Genomic DNA, 12,486 nt, shown 5'->3' with positions numbered 1-12,486 from the left:
GTCCCAGTGGAACCTGGGCCCCCCAGTCCGACCCTGGGTAGACTGTCAAAGTTGGGTTTGTTTTTTCTGGAGGAAATGTGTTTACATGGAGACATGATTACTCTTTACAAGTACATTATAGACAGATAGCAGGGGATCTTTTATCCCCATAGAAAAGATCAGTTAACCAGAGCCGAGCCCTTTAAACCAGAGGGACAGACCTATCATTTTTGATCAAAATGAATTATGTAAATAATCGCCTTTATACGTATTCTTTAATATGACAATTCCATTCTTAAGCTCCATTTGTTCCATGCTACAACCTTTATGCCTTCTCTTCCCCTTATTGACCTTAGCCTTTTTAAAATGTAAATGTGTTTTTAATTGCACCAGTAATTTTTTTTTATGGAACTGGTGATTAATCGCCTGTCACTTGCAATGATTTATGGGGTGTTAGATTCATTTTTAAAGCTTATATTATTGGTTTTCTGTAAAGTAACGATGCACCCTAGTGGATGTTTGGTGTATTGCAGGTCCTGATTTGTTTAACTGGGTTGTGCTCCACATCTAACAGAGCTTAATGCTGACCTTGCTCAATCTCCCGGCAATATGACAGCACATTAATCATGATCATCATTAATCATCCACTTGTATAAATGTCTAAGCAGTAAATAAACAGCTACAGGTTAACATAATAATTATAATGATGTTATACAATGGAATTGCAAGGCCATAAAAATTCGATGAAACACATTCTTAAATTATCTGCTTGTTTTTTTCCTCAGGCAAAAATGGGTTTCCAGGGAATACTCAGTCTCTGTTTAGGGATTGCTGTTTTTGGAGGTAAGAACTGACTGACACCTTGACTGTATGAGCTTCACATCATCTGCTAGATCATTGCTTCCAAATTGTGAGGTTACCTATCTCAGGAATGACTAATTCAATTCAACTTTCACAATAACTAGGCTAAGGAATAGTAAGGGGAGATTTGGGGTGAGTGCTTATTTGTGCCCTGGGTACCCCTGGAACTATAGCAGGGTGACTGTTACCCCAATGTTTCTATATATCTGTAACCTTGTTATGAGCTAAGGGGGCGCAGCCTGAAGGCCAGTTAGGGGGAGATTTGGGGTGAGTGCTTATTTGTACCCTGGGTACCCCTGGAACTATAGCAGGGTGACACCCCAATGTTTCTATATATCTGTGACCTTGTTATGAGCTAAGGGGCCCCAGCCTGAAGGTCAGTTAGGGGGAGATTTGGGGTGAGTGCTTATTTGTACCCTGGGTACCCCTGGAAATATAGCACGGTGACTGTTACCCCAGTGTTTCTATATCTCTGTAATCTCATTATGGGCTAAGGGGGCCCAGCCTGAAGGTCAGTTAGGGGGAGATTTGGGGTGAGTATTTATTTGTGCCCTGGGTACCCCTGAAACTATAGCAGGGTACCACCCCAATGTTTCTATATATCTGTAACCTTGTTATGAGCTAAGGGGGCCCAATCTGAAGGTCAGTTAGGGGGAGATTTGGGGTGAGTGTTTATTTGTGCCCTGGGTACCCCACGAACTATAGCAGGGTGACTGTTACCCCAATGTTTCTATATATCTGTAACCTTGTTATGAGCTAAGGGGGCCCAGCCTGAAGGTCAGTTAGGGGGAGATTTGGGGTGAGTGCTTATTTGTGCCCTGGGTACCCCTGGAACTATAGCAGGGTAACTGTTACCCCAATTTTTCTATATATCTGTAACCTTGTTATGAGCTAAGGGGGCCCAGTCTGATGGCCAGTTAGGGGGAGATTTGGGGTGAGTGCTTATTTGTTGGTTATTTAATTGACATGGCTCAGGCTATATCAAATAATTATATATACAGCTCTGTACAATTGTGTATAATTAGAGGAAGGTTTATTTTCATGGTGTGGCTACATCTGTATAAAAAAATAAGCAGCCAGGAACTTCACACGTTGAGGAGGGAAAAGTACTGAAAATGAATCAAATATTTGCACAGTTGATATTTGGGTAGAGCCATGAAATCCCTTCCAAACCTACAAGGTAAGATGTGAATTCCCTCCTGACTCCAAAATGAAGCCAGAGAGTTCTTGGTCAGTAAAACAGATTAAATGATGTTTAATTCAACTTCATTCTCTGCAGTATCTGTATTATTATTTGTGTTCCTTCTAACAGGTCTGGGAGGGGCAAATCCCTTGGGAACAGACTTCATCACCACATTTTTACAGAATGCTTTCACAAGTTATACGCAACCAAAGCAGGAGCTCCGTATAACAAGCCACCATGACAACACTTCTGTTTTCATCAATTCCTCTGATGGTGGATTCAGCAGAAATCTCGTCATAAATAGTCGCCGGACCGTATCTATCCAGCTTTTTCCCTCTGTGGAGATAAGGGGCAGTGTGACTTTCAGCAATACCGTCCGTATCACTTCTAACAAACCAATCAATGTCCTTACCCTTAACTATAGGTCATACAGTGGAGAAACATCCATTGTCTACCCTCTCGCTACCCTTGGAACTGAATACTATTTAATGACACCGAAAGATGGTCATTTGGGGTCTCAAAAAGTCTTTTCAGTGTTGGCCTCTAAGGAAGAAACATCTGTTGCAATCCACCTGAAAGGAGGTTTAACTTACCAAAACAAGAATTATGAACCTAACAGCGTATTTACTGTTGTTCTAAAGCCCTTCCAAGGGATTCAGCTACTCAGTTCAGATGATCTGTCTGGATCCCGAGTGACATCTCAGAAGCCAGTGGCTGTGTTGTGTGGACATACTTGTGCCAAAATGAATTCTCAGTGTAGTCTTGTCTATGAACAACTCTTACCTGTTTCTCGTTGGGGAACTGCATTTTTTGTCGTTCCTCTTAGTTTTCAGGTAAAAACAGACTTAGTGTTTGTGACTGCAGCGGGGCCTACACAAATGACCTATGCTCAAGGTGCCTCTGAAAATAAAATAGACCTGGTGGCTGGTCAAGTGATACAAATTGAGATATCAAATGTTGCTCTTAGACTTACAGCGAGTGCCGGTGTCCAGGTCACCTTTTTCTTCAAAGGTGGGCGGGTTCAAAGGTCTAACTATAGCCCAATGCTCATGAATATCATGGACATCCAGAGTTACTGCTCTTCCTATTTTATTTATGGCCAAAGTGACACTGATAATTATGCCATTGTAATAGCAAAGAAAACTTCAGTTCATGGAATCCTGTTCGATGGGGAATCCCCAAACGTTTTACAGTATAATCCAATACAGGGAACAGACTATGTGTGGTATGAGTATTATTATGGAAACGCGTTAACGTCTCGTTCAGTACTACATTCCAATGTGTCATTTGGTCTTCAAAGTGTGGGAATCGGATCCTTTTTCAGTTATGGCTCACCGGGCACCTGTGTGAAAGGTGAGATGTATTCAGATAAAAGCATGACCTGTAAATGTATTTAACATTGGGGTGTGTGGCTTGAGGGTTCAAATGATATGTCCAGATGTCACAGGTAGATCTGACCTGTAAGTTATAGAACCACTAGTAGTCGGGATGGGGAACACCTACGTGCCTAACCCTGCCCACCCCGTATGAATACAGTGCTGCTTTATAAAGGCAGTGTTGTATTCATAGGGCGAACCCAGTCCTCTGCACACAGAACATCCAGCAAGTTTTCCTTGTGCTGGGCAGGACGCAAATAGCAAACAGGTTAGATTGTGCCTGCTTTTTACACTTTGCACCCTGTCCTTGACGTAGTTACCCCCCTACCCAATTTTAGCCAAAGAAAGACTTTTATATTCAATAAGAGTGCACATGTCTGTCTACACATTTATTAGGTTATTCCCTCGTATTTTATTCTAGAAAATGAAGATTACTCATAAAAAGAGTACGGTTTACTTTCAGGTTAAAAACAATTGCACCTATTGCTGCTGAGGAACCCTTGAGCTACCACTACCCTGGATCCCTATTACCAAAGCGGGTTGCATCAATGGGCGCACCAGACTTGCAACTAGTAACTTGAATACAAATTCTTTTTTTTTTTTATTTTGCAGAAGTGATGCAACCCCCACGTGCAAATGCTATACTCCACTTGCGAGTGTTAGACCAAAAAGGGACCTACATAAACACGTTTCTTCATTATTAAAAGTCCCATGAGTGCTCCTATTTCTGATGTATTCCGGATGTAGGTGCAATGTGACCTGCACCTAAACACGTTGGTGCACTCATAATGGTGTATCTACCCACCTTCTTTTGCTAGTTGCAAGAAAATGCGCCTATTAATGTAGGGAACCCTGGAGCTACCTTCTCCTTCAATCTGACAGTCATTCTATGTTCCCAACTGTGGCATGTATCATTATGTGCAGTGGACTTGCTCCTAAAGAATCAAGAGTCATGCATAGGCAATTTTATTTAAAGCACCAGAAATGACGACATCCCACTTAGCAAAGTGAATGTCAAATTTAAGCACAACTGATGCATCAGGCACAATGGCATCACATCCACCTCTTCTGCACATACTCTGAAATAGTGATAAAAACATAAAAAAATAACATTGCAAAAGGCAGAGAACGATATTTCCAAAATGAAAATTTTAGTTCATATTTTTGAAAATGTTTTAAAAAAAAACAATATAATTAGGGTTTATAGGAAGAAGGGGAATGTTTTATATGAAATAACCAACTTTGTATTTTCCAGCTCCAGAATTCCTATCCACAACTGTACCACCAACCACAACCCCAGCACTTCCTTCTTGCAGCTCCATCACTTGCCCCCTGCGACAAGAATGTATCATGGAGAGAGGGCTTCCAAAATGTGTCGCGCTGAAAGTGAATTTATGTTCGGCATCTGGAGACCCCCATTACCGTACTTTTGATGGGGCATATTACGACTTCATGGGCACTTGTACATATACACTGGTTACTGTGTGTGGAAAAGTTGGGAGTGCTCTCCCAAAGTTCACAGTTCTGACCAAAAATGAGAATCGTGGAAATGTGCGTGTCTCCTACGTGGGTCAGGTCACCTTTCTAGTAGATGACCATGTGATTGATGTGAAGAAATCAGAGACTGGCTACGTGAGGGTGAGTGTTTGTTGAATTCTTTATCTTTATTATATTATAAGCAAATCTCCAAATAGTCTTACAATGGTAACCCTAACCTTAAAAACTTTTTGTGGCTAATTGGCTATTTAAACTTAATTTTTCAGTTAAAAAATGAACAGACTGAATTTGTGATGGTTTCCTCTTTGTTTTCCAGGTGGATAAGTCTCGATCTTTACTTCCGGTGTCTTTAATTAATGGAACTCTGAGAATATTCCAGAGTGGGAACACAGCAGTGATCCAATATGGGAATGACATCCAGGTGTCCTATGACTGGAACCATGTTGTGATTGTTGAGCTCAGCCTGCGATATGCCAAAGCTGTGTGTGGAATGTGTGGGAACTACAACCAAAATCGATCAGATGAATTTCAAACTCCAGCCGGATCTCAAACAAATAGTGTCGTTGAATTTGGAAAGAGCTGGAAGGTAAGAGCAGGTTACAGTAATTCTGAGAACCACAGATGTATAGTTTTTCAACGTGAAGAACCTTTTGTGCATTACTGGCTATACACATATCTGAATGCGTAATGCACTATTCTTATAATACAGGAAGAAGAATCATCTTTTTAGGTTAAATGTAAAATTGGAGGTAGTGTTTTGTGGAAAATTCTGATACTAACTGACGTTAGAAATGTGCCCAACAAGTAAACCATTGTACAGTGCTGACAGAAGCAAGTGTTAGAAAGTTTTGTCAGTATATGTTTTTCTTCTCACTTCTAGGTAGAAGACAACACAACTTGCTGGGATGATTGTCATGGTCCATGCCTCAGTTGCCCACCAAATATTGCACAAAAGTACACCACTGACGAATACTGTGGACTCATAGGAAAAGCTGATGGACCCTTCAGCAAATGTCATTCAACTGTCGATCCAAAAATGTATTTGGAAAACTGTGTATATGATGTGTGCTTCAATGATGGATACAAACAGTTTTCATGCCGAGCTCTGAAAGCCTACGCAGATACATGCCAAAGGCAGGGTGTTAATATCAGTCAGTGGAGAGAGGCAGCTGGATGCCGTAAGTACCTCATCATGCCTCTAGATCAGTGATCCCCAACCCGTAGCTCGCGAGCAACATGTTGCTCGCAGCTCCTCTTGGTGTTGCTCGCGTAAGTTTATCAGCAGGTGTCCATTTAGCAAACTGGATTCCGGCACTGTGCAAGTACGCTCCCTTCTTTCCAGCCCCATACCAGTACCGTTTCACCCAGTAGATTCCTACTCACTAGCCCTGTGTAATAGGAAGCATTTTAATAGATTGTGGGCCAGCGAAATCCATTCTCACCATAAGAAGCTTGTTCAAGCACGATCCTTTCTATATAGCCAACCTTCTGAAGTGTAGTTTCAGTGTGATACTTTCCAACCAGCCCTCATAGTCTCTCATAAATTGCCAGCGTCTTCCCCCGATCAGTTCTCTGAGCCTCCTGTCAAATCGATCAGTGAGTTATAACAGCGTGTTTGCGATTAGTCCTTCTGTGAGCGAGCAGTGAGTAGGAAGCGCAGGAAGAGAATGGAGAGAAAAGATAACGCTGTTATAACTCACTGATCGATTTGACAGGAGGCTCAGAGAACTGATGGGGGGAAGACGCTGGCAATTTATGAGAGACTGTGAGGGCTGGTTGGAAAGTATCCCACTGAAACTTTTACACGTACTTCAGAAGGTTGGCTGTATAGAAAGGATCGTGCTTGAACTGAAACTGTGATATACGCTTCTTATGGTGAGTCAGGGAGAAGGGATCTCGCTGGCCCACAATCTATTAAAAATTTTCCTATTACACAGGGCTAGTGAGTCAGATCTACTGGGTGAAACAGTACTGGTATGGGGCTGGAAAGAAGGGAGTGCTCTGTAGCCTAACAATAATCTTATTGCTGGCAGAAATGATATGCTTGCATATCCAGCATTGAGCACTAATAACAGCGCAATAGTTTCTGTCCCTCCCTCCCTTCCCAGCCCAGCACACTATTTTTCTGCCGCCTTGATGTCATATGCCAGCCCACAGTGAGCCCTTCTCCCTAGTCCCTGCCATTACTGTGCCAATTCTGATAATTCCACATTCTCTGTAACTCCTTCTCCTTTTTTTCTTTCTTTTTACAGCTTTGTCCTGCCCCAGTAACAGCAAATACAATTTCTGTGGAAGAGCATGCCCTGCCACATGTCAGGACCCAGATGCATCACTGTTATGCACCGCCCCATGTATAGAGGCTTGTGAGTGCAACCCAGGCTATGTTTTGATAGAGGGAAAGTGCTTGCCTGTAGAAAGTTGCGGCTGCTTTTTTGAAGGACGATCCTATTCTGCCAATGAGACATTCTGGAGAGACACAAAATGCCAGATGAAGTGCACTTGCAATGGGAGGAACCAAAGAGTATTATGCAAGGAGACCTCTTGTAGATTAGGTGAAGAGTGCACTGTAAAAGATGGCCTACGAGACTGTTATCCAACTTCATTTGGCACTTGCACCGCTTCTGGAGATCCTCACTACTTTACATTTGATGGACTACAATATGATTTCCAAGGGACCTGCCAATACCAACTTTCAGCATTATGTGACCATAGCCGTGGTCTTACTGATTTCCAGGTCAATGTTGAGAACCAGAACAGAGGAGACTTTAGCGTTTCCTATGCTTCAAATGTTTATGTCAAGGTTTATGGTACAGAAATTCAAATCAGAATGCAACAACCTCACCAAGTCATGGTAAGTATTATTGACTATATAAGTATGTATATGCTTCTTACAGGAAAAAAAGTAAAAGGAACACACTTGGACATCCACAGTACCAGAGGCAAGACATTGTTTCATTCATTGTTTGTTGGTATATTATCCTTTAAGCAGAATAGCACACCGAGTATATATGCAAGCGGAGAAACACCTGTCACCCATAGGACTGCTTGTCATAGACTTAAATTGTCCTCAGAGAGATACCACACAAAGGTCTAACCGCAGTCACTAAATCTTGATCATTAAAATGCCATTTTACATTTCAGTATAGACTAAAATGAAAAGTTCATGAGAATTTGAGATTTTTTTATGCTTGCTTAGGTTAGTATGTGCCTGACCAAAACTATTTTCTCATGTATCTACAGATTGATGGTTCTCTGAAACATCTTCTATACAGTTCTACAGATGGCCGTATCTCTTTGTATCAGAACCCCAGTTCAGCTGTGCTGAGCACTGACTTTGGGCTCACTGTTACCTATGATTGGTACAGTGTTGTAACTGTCTCTGTTCCAGGCACATATAGTGGGGCGGTCTGTGGCCTTTGTGGCAATTTCAATAAAGATACAAAAGATGATTTGACCTCAAGAAATGGATCAGTTTCAAAGTCAGCAATTGCCATTGCTCAGACCTGGAAAGTTGGAGGAACAGCTGGTTGCAGTGAAGGTGGCAATCCAATTTGTGTTGGGTTAGAAGAACTGCAGAAGAAACAGAGAAATGGAAACACTGAATGTGGTGTTTTACTAGGACGTAAAGGTCCTTTTCGTGACTGCCACAGACTGGTGAATCCAGAACCATACTTTGAAAGTTGTGTTTATGACTATTGTATTCTACAAAGCCGTCAAACTGTCTTCTGCTCAGTTTTGTCATCCTATGCCCAAGCGTGCCAGTCAGCTGGAGGCACTGTCTACCCATGGAGGAATGAATATTTCTGTAGTAAGATAAATAATAATAAAAAAAAAATATATATATATATATATATATATATATATATATATATATATATATATATATATATATATATATACACCACTATTTACATAGTTATATGACAGTTTTAAGGGATAATATGTAAGGTCTATTTTACAGAAAGATCAGCACCCATTAGGGATATTCAGGGGTTACCATGGAGCTCATCACAGACCATCATAAAAAGTATAAAGAATTTTAGGTTCTTTAGAATTTTATCTTTTTACTCTTCTATGCTCTGTGTAGTATTTGTTGTAATTAATTGTTAATGCCTTTACAATTGACACCCATATAAAAACCACAGTGAAAATGGTTGAGTGGGTTTGGCTTGATGGTGGCAGGGTTACTTATTAAAAAACACTTGTATGTGTTCTTCATGAAAATAACTTTTTAAATGAGATTCAGGGGCTGACTTATTAATGCCTGATTTTTTTTTAACCAAGTAGACATTTTTTTACAGGGCATTACTTTTTAATCAGTTTGACAGGGTTTGATACCATTAGAATGAGGTGCTGCTCAACCTTGTCCATGTAGTGCCCTGAATGTTTCTGTGTTTCTCAATTCCAGGTTATCTCTGTCCTGCAAACAGTCATTATGAAGTGTGTGGTAATGCCTGTCCTGTGACTTGTAAAGATCTGATTTCTCCAGTTGGCTGCAAGTCCACTTGTAGAGAAGGATGTGTCTGTGATGCTGGGTTTGTCCTTAGTGGTGGTTCATGTGTCCCCATCTCCCAATGCGGTTGTGTTTATGGAGGTTTTTACCATCCTGTTGGAGAGAATATCTACACTGGGGAGAAATGTGAACAGAGATGTACCTGCAGCCAAGGTGGACATATGATTTGTTCCCCATCATCTTGTTCGATCAATGAAGAATGTCGTCGAGAAAATGGTGTGCTTGGTTGTTATCCTGTAGGGTCAGCCATCTGCTCTGCTTCTGGAGACCCTCATTACAGGACCTTTGATGGACGAGCCTATGACTTCCAAGGAGTGTGCCACTATGTTCTGGCTCAGAGCTGTGGAGGAAATGTTTCTGAAACTGAAAGAAATTTAACTGAATTTGTAGTTATTACGAAAAATGATCATTTTGGCATAAGTGCATCAGTAGTCAGCCTTGTAACAGTGAAGGTCTATGGCCAAACACTTACCCTCAAACAAAATCAAGGAGGAGTTGTACAAGTAAGTCTATTATTATTATCTAATTACAAGAGGATTAGACTTAATTTTACTTTTAATAAAGCTGTCATGGTGACTAGGAAAATTATTAAATAGTAGCCTACTATGTGGCGTAAAAAAAATATTCTTTTAGGCACAACATATTCCCTGGTGCCAGGTTCTTGGCTTCTCTTCTCACCATGATCATAACTTTCTGTCTGTTCTGTGTCGATTTACTCAGATTTTCATGAAATATGTATCGCTGGTGGATTGCTTATGTGGTGCTATAACACAACAATGGACAATTAATCACAGGGAACTATAGGTCTGATTTTAGAATACATCTCAGATCACATTATAAATACATGCCCGCATGGTATATGTGCAGTAAATCCAGACAGACAAAACATATTTTTTTACAAGAATTTAAGCAGAAACCTAGAACGTTGGGTTTGAGTGGATGGGATTTGTTTTTTTTTATATAACATTTGATATAGTACTGAACATAAAGCTACTGACTAATCTAAGGATCCTTTACTTTGAACAAACTACCATAGATAAGTGGCACTTTATTCACAGAACAGATGCTACATCTAACAGATATATACTTTTTATATTAAAAAGATGTATTAAACCACTCAATAAAGCAAAGAGAGAACAGGGACTATGATGCAGCAGACTCTTGGTTTCTTGTTTAATTCATGGAATACTATTTTATTTCAGGTAAATGGAGCTGATGCCAATCTGCCAGTCACTTTATTGTCGGGTAAAATTCTTGTTCATTTCTATGGTCAAGGCGCTCTCATAATGACAGATTTTGGCCTTGTTGTGACATATGATCTTTCTTACCACACCACCGTCACGGTTCCGGGCAACTATAGAAACCAAACATGTGGTCTGTGTGGAAATTACGATGGCAACCCCAGGAATGATGTTGGTCTAACATCAAATGATATTATTGCATTTGGAGAGAGGTGGAAAACAGAAGAGAACTGTGAAGCCGGCTGTGGCAGTGTGGAGAACCCTTGCCCAACATGCCCAGGAGCAGAGATGAAAGTATTTTCTCAAAACAATTATTGTGGAATCCTTAATTCCTCCACAGGACCTTTTGCCCAATGTCATTCTGTTGTGGACCCTGCACCCTTCCTAAAAGACTGTATATTTGACTTGTGCCAAGCAAATGGGGATACCGTCATGCTTTGTAACAATGTTGCTGTTTATGCTGCCGCTTGTAAGGAAGCTGGAGTCAGAAATATAACATGGAGGACAGAATCATTTTGTGGTAAGAAAGATTACAGTTTGAGATATATATTTGTATTTTAAATACAGGGGTCCCCAATTGTTCCTTGTTCCCCGCAGCTATGAAGTGCTCGGCACACAGTCACTACAGCCCATGTGCCGATCTCTGCTCCTCCAGTTGTGCGTCTCTCTCTGGCTCATACCACTGCCCCAGTCTTTGTGAGGAAGGATGTGAATGTGATAGAGGATATTTATTTGATGGCACTCGCTGTGTCCCATTGCAAGAGTGTGGATGCTATCAGAATGGAAGATATTACAAGGTACTGATGTTGAATAGTATTGTCTGATGTAGTGCTTAAAGGGATACTGTCATGGGGAAATTTTTTTTTTTTTCAAAATACATCAGTTAATAGTGCTGCTCCAGCAGAATTCTGCACTGAAATCCATTTTTCAAAAGAGTAAACAGATTTTTTTATATTCAATTTTGAAATCTGACATGGGGCTAGACATTTTGTCAATTTCCCAGCTGCCCCTGGTCATGTGACTTGTGCCTGCACTTTAGGAGAGAAATGCTTTCTGGCAGGCTGCTGTTTTTCCTTCTCAATGTAACTGAATGTGTCTCAGTGGGACATGGGTTTTTACTATTGAGTGTTGTTCTTAGATCTACCAGGCAGCTGTTATCTTGTGTTAGGGAGCTGCTACCTGGTTATCTTCCCATTGTTCTTTTGTTTGGCTGCTGGGGGGGCGAAGGGAGGGTGTGATATCACTACATCTTGCAGTACAGCAGTAAAGAGTGATTGAAGTTTATCAGAGCACAAGTCACATGACTTGGGACAGCTGGGAAATTGACAAAATGTCTTGCCCCATGTCAGATTTCAAAATTGAATATAAAAAAATCTGTTTGCTCTTTTGAGAAATGGATTTCAGTGCAGAATTCTGCTGGAGCAGCACTATTAACTGATTCATTTTGAAGAAAAAAAAAATTCCCATGACAGTATCCCTTTAAAGAGTAAATTCTCAGAAAAATTAGATTGTTCTGCCCAGTGGAGGAAAAAAGAAATGCTTTCTAATGAAACAAATGCAAGTAGTTGCAACCTTCCTCATTGGAGTGGAGAAGGAAGGAAAGGAAAGAAAAATACATATTTGCAAAAGGATATGGCCAGTTCAGTACCAGACTTAGGTCCTGCCTGTTTTTGAGGTCAATGCTACTTTTATATGTACCTGTCTCTAATTATTCCATCGGTTATCATCCGTTTTTCTCCGTGTGATTCTGAGTTTTTTGCTCTTTTCTATTTTTCTGTTCTGCTATAAATGGACATAGTTTCTTTCCCTTTCTACTATTCTCTCTCTTTGGTTCCA

The 12,486-nt window shown here is 40.7% G+C and overlaps 1 protein-coding gene across 2 annotated transcripts in view; it reads left to right on the top strand.

The window, feature by feature from the left end:
- The first annotated feature begins 766 nt into the window (after positions 1-766).
- The window catches only part of LOC121395681 (IgGFc-binding protein-like), a 37,609-nt gene continuing 25,889 nt past the window's right edge, over positions 767-12,486 (top strand). For both annotated transcript variants that reach the window (XM_041569816.1, XM_041569815.1), the window contains exons 1-10: positions 767-822; positions 2,153-3,376; positions 4,655-5,037; positions 5,213-5,482; positions 5,777-6,074; positions 7,149-7,747; positions 8,137-8,704; positions 9,305-9,912; positions 10,612-11,170; positions 11,248-11,447. In XM_041569816.1, the coding sequence (XP_041425750.1) occupies positions 771-822; positions 2,153-3,376; positions 4,655-5,037; positions 5,213-5,482; positions 5,777-6,074; positions 7,149-7,747; positions 8,137-8,704; positions 9,305-9,912; positions 10,612-11,170; positions 11,248-11,447 (4,761 nt within the window). In that variant the 5' untranslated portion in view covers positions 767-770. The remainder of the gene's footprint in view (positions 823-2,152; positions 3,377-4,654; positions 5,038-5,212; positions 5,483-5,776; positions 6,075-7,148; positions 7,748-8,136; positions 8,705-9,304; positions 9,913-10,611; positions 11,171-11,247; positions 11,448-12,486) is intronic.

The sequence above is a fragment of the Xenopus laevis genome, chromosome 7L (assembly GCF_017654675.1).
Source record: "Xenopus laevis strain J_2021 chromosome 7L, Xenopus_laevis_v10.1, whole genome shotgun sequence".
Taxonomy (NCBI): domain Eukaryota; kingdom Metazoa; phylum Chordata; class Amphibia; order Anura; family Pipidae; genus Xenopus; species Xenopus laevis.
This window is presented reverse-complemented; position numbering and strand designations above follow the sequence as displayed.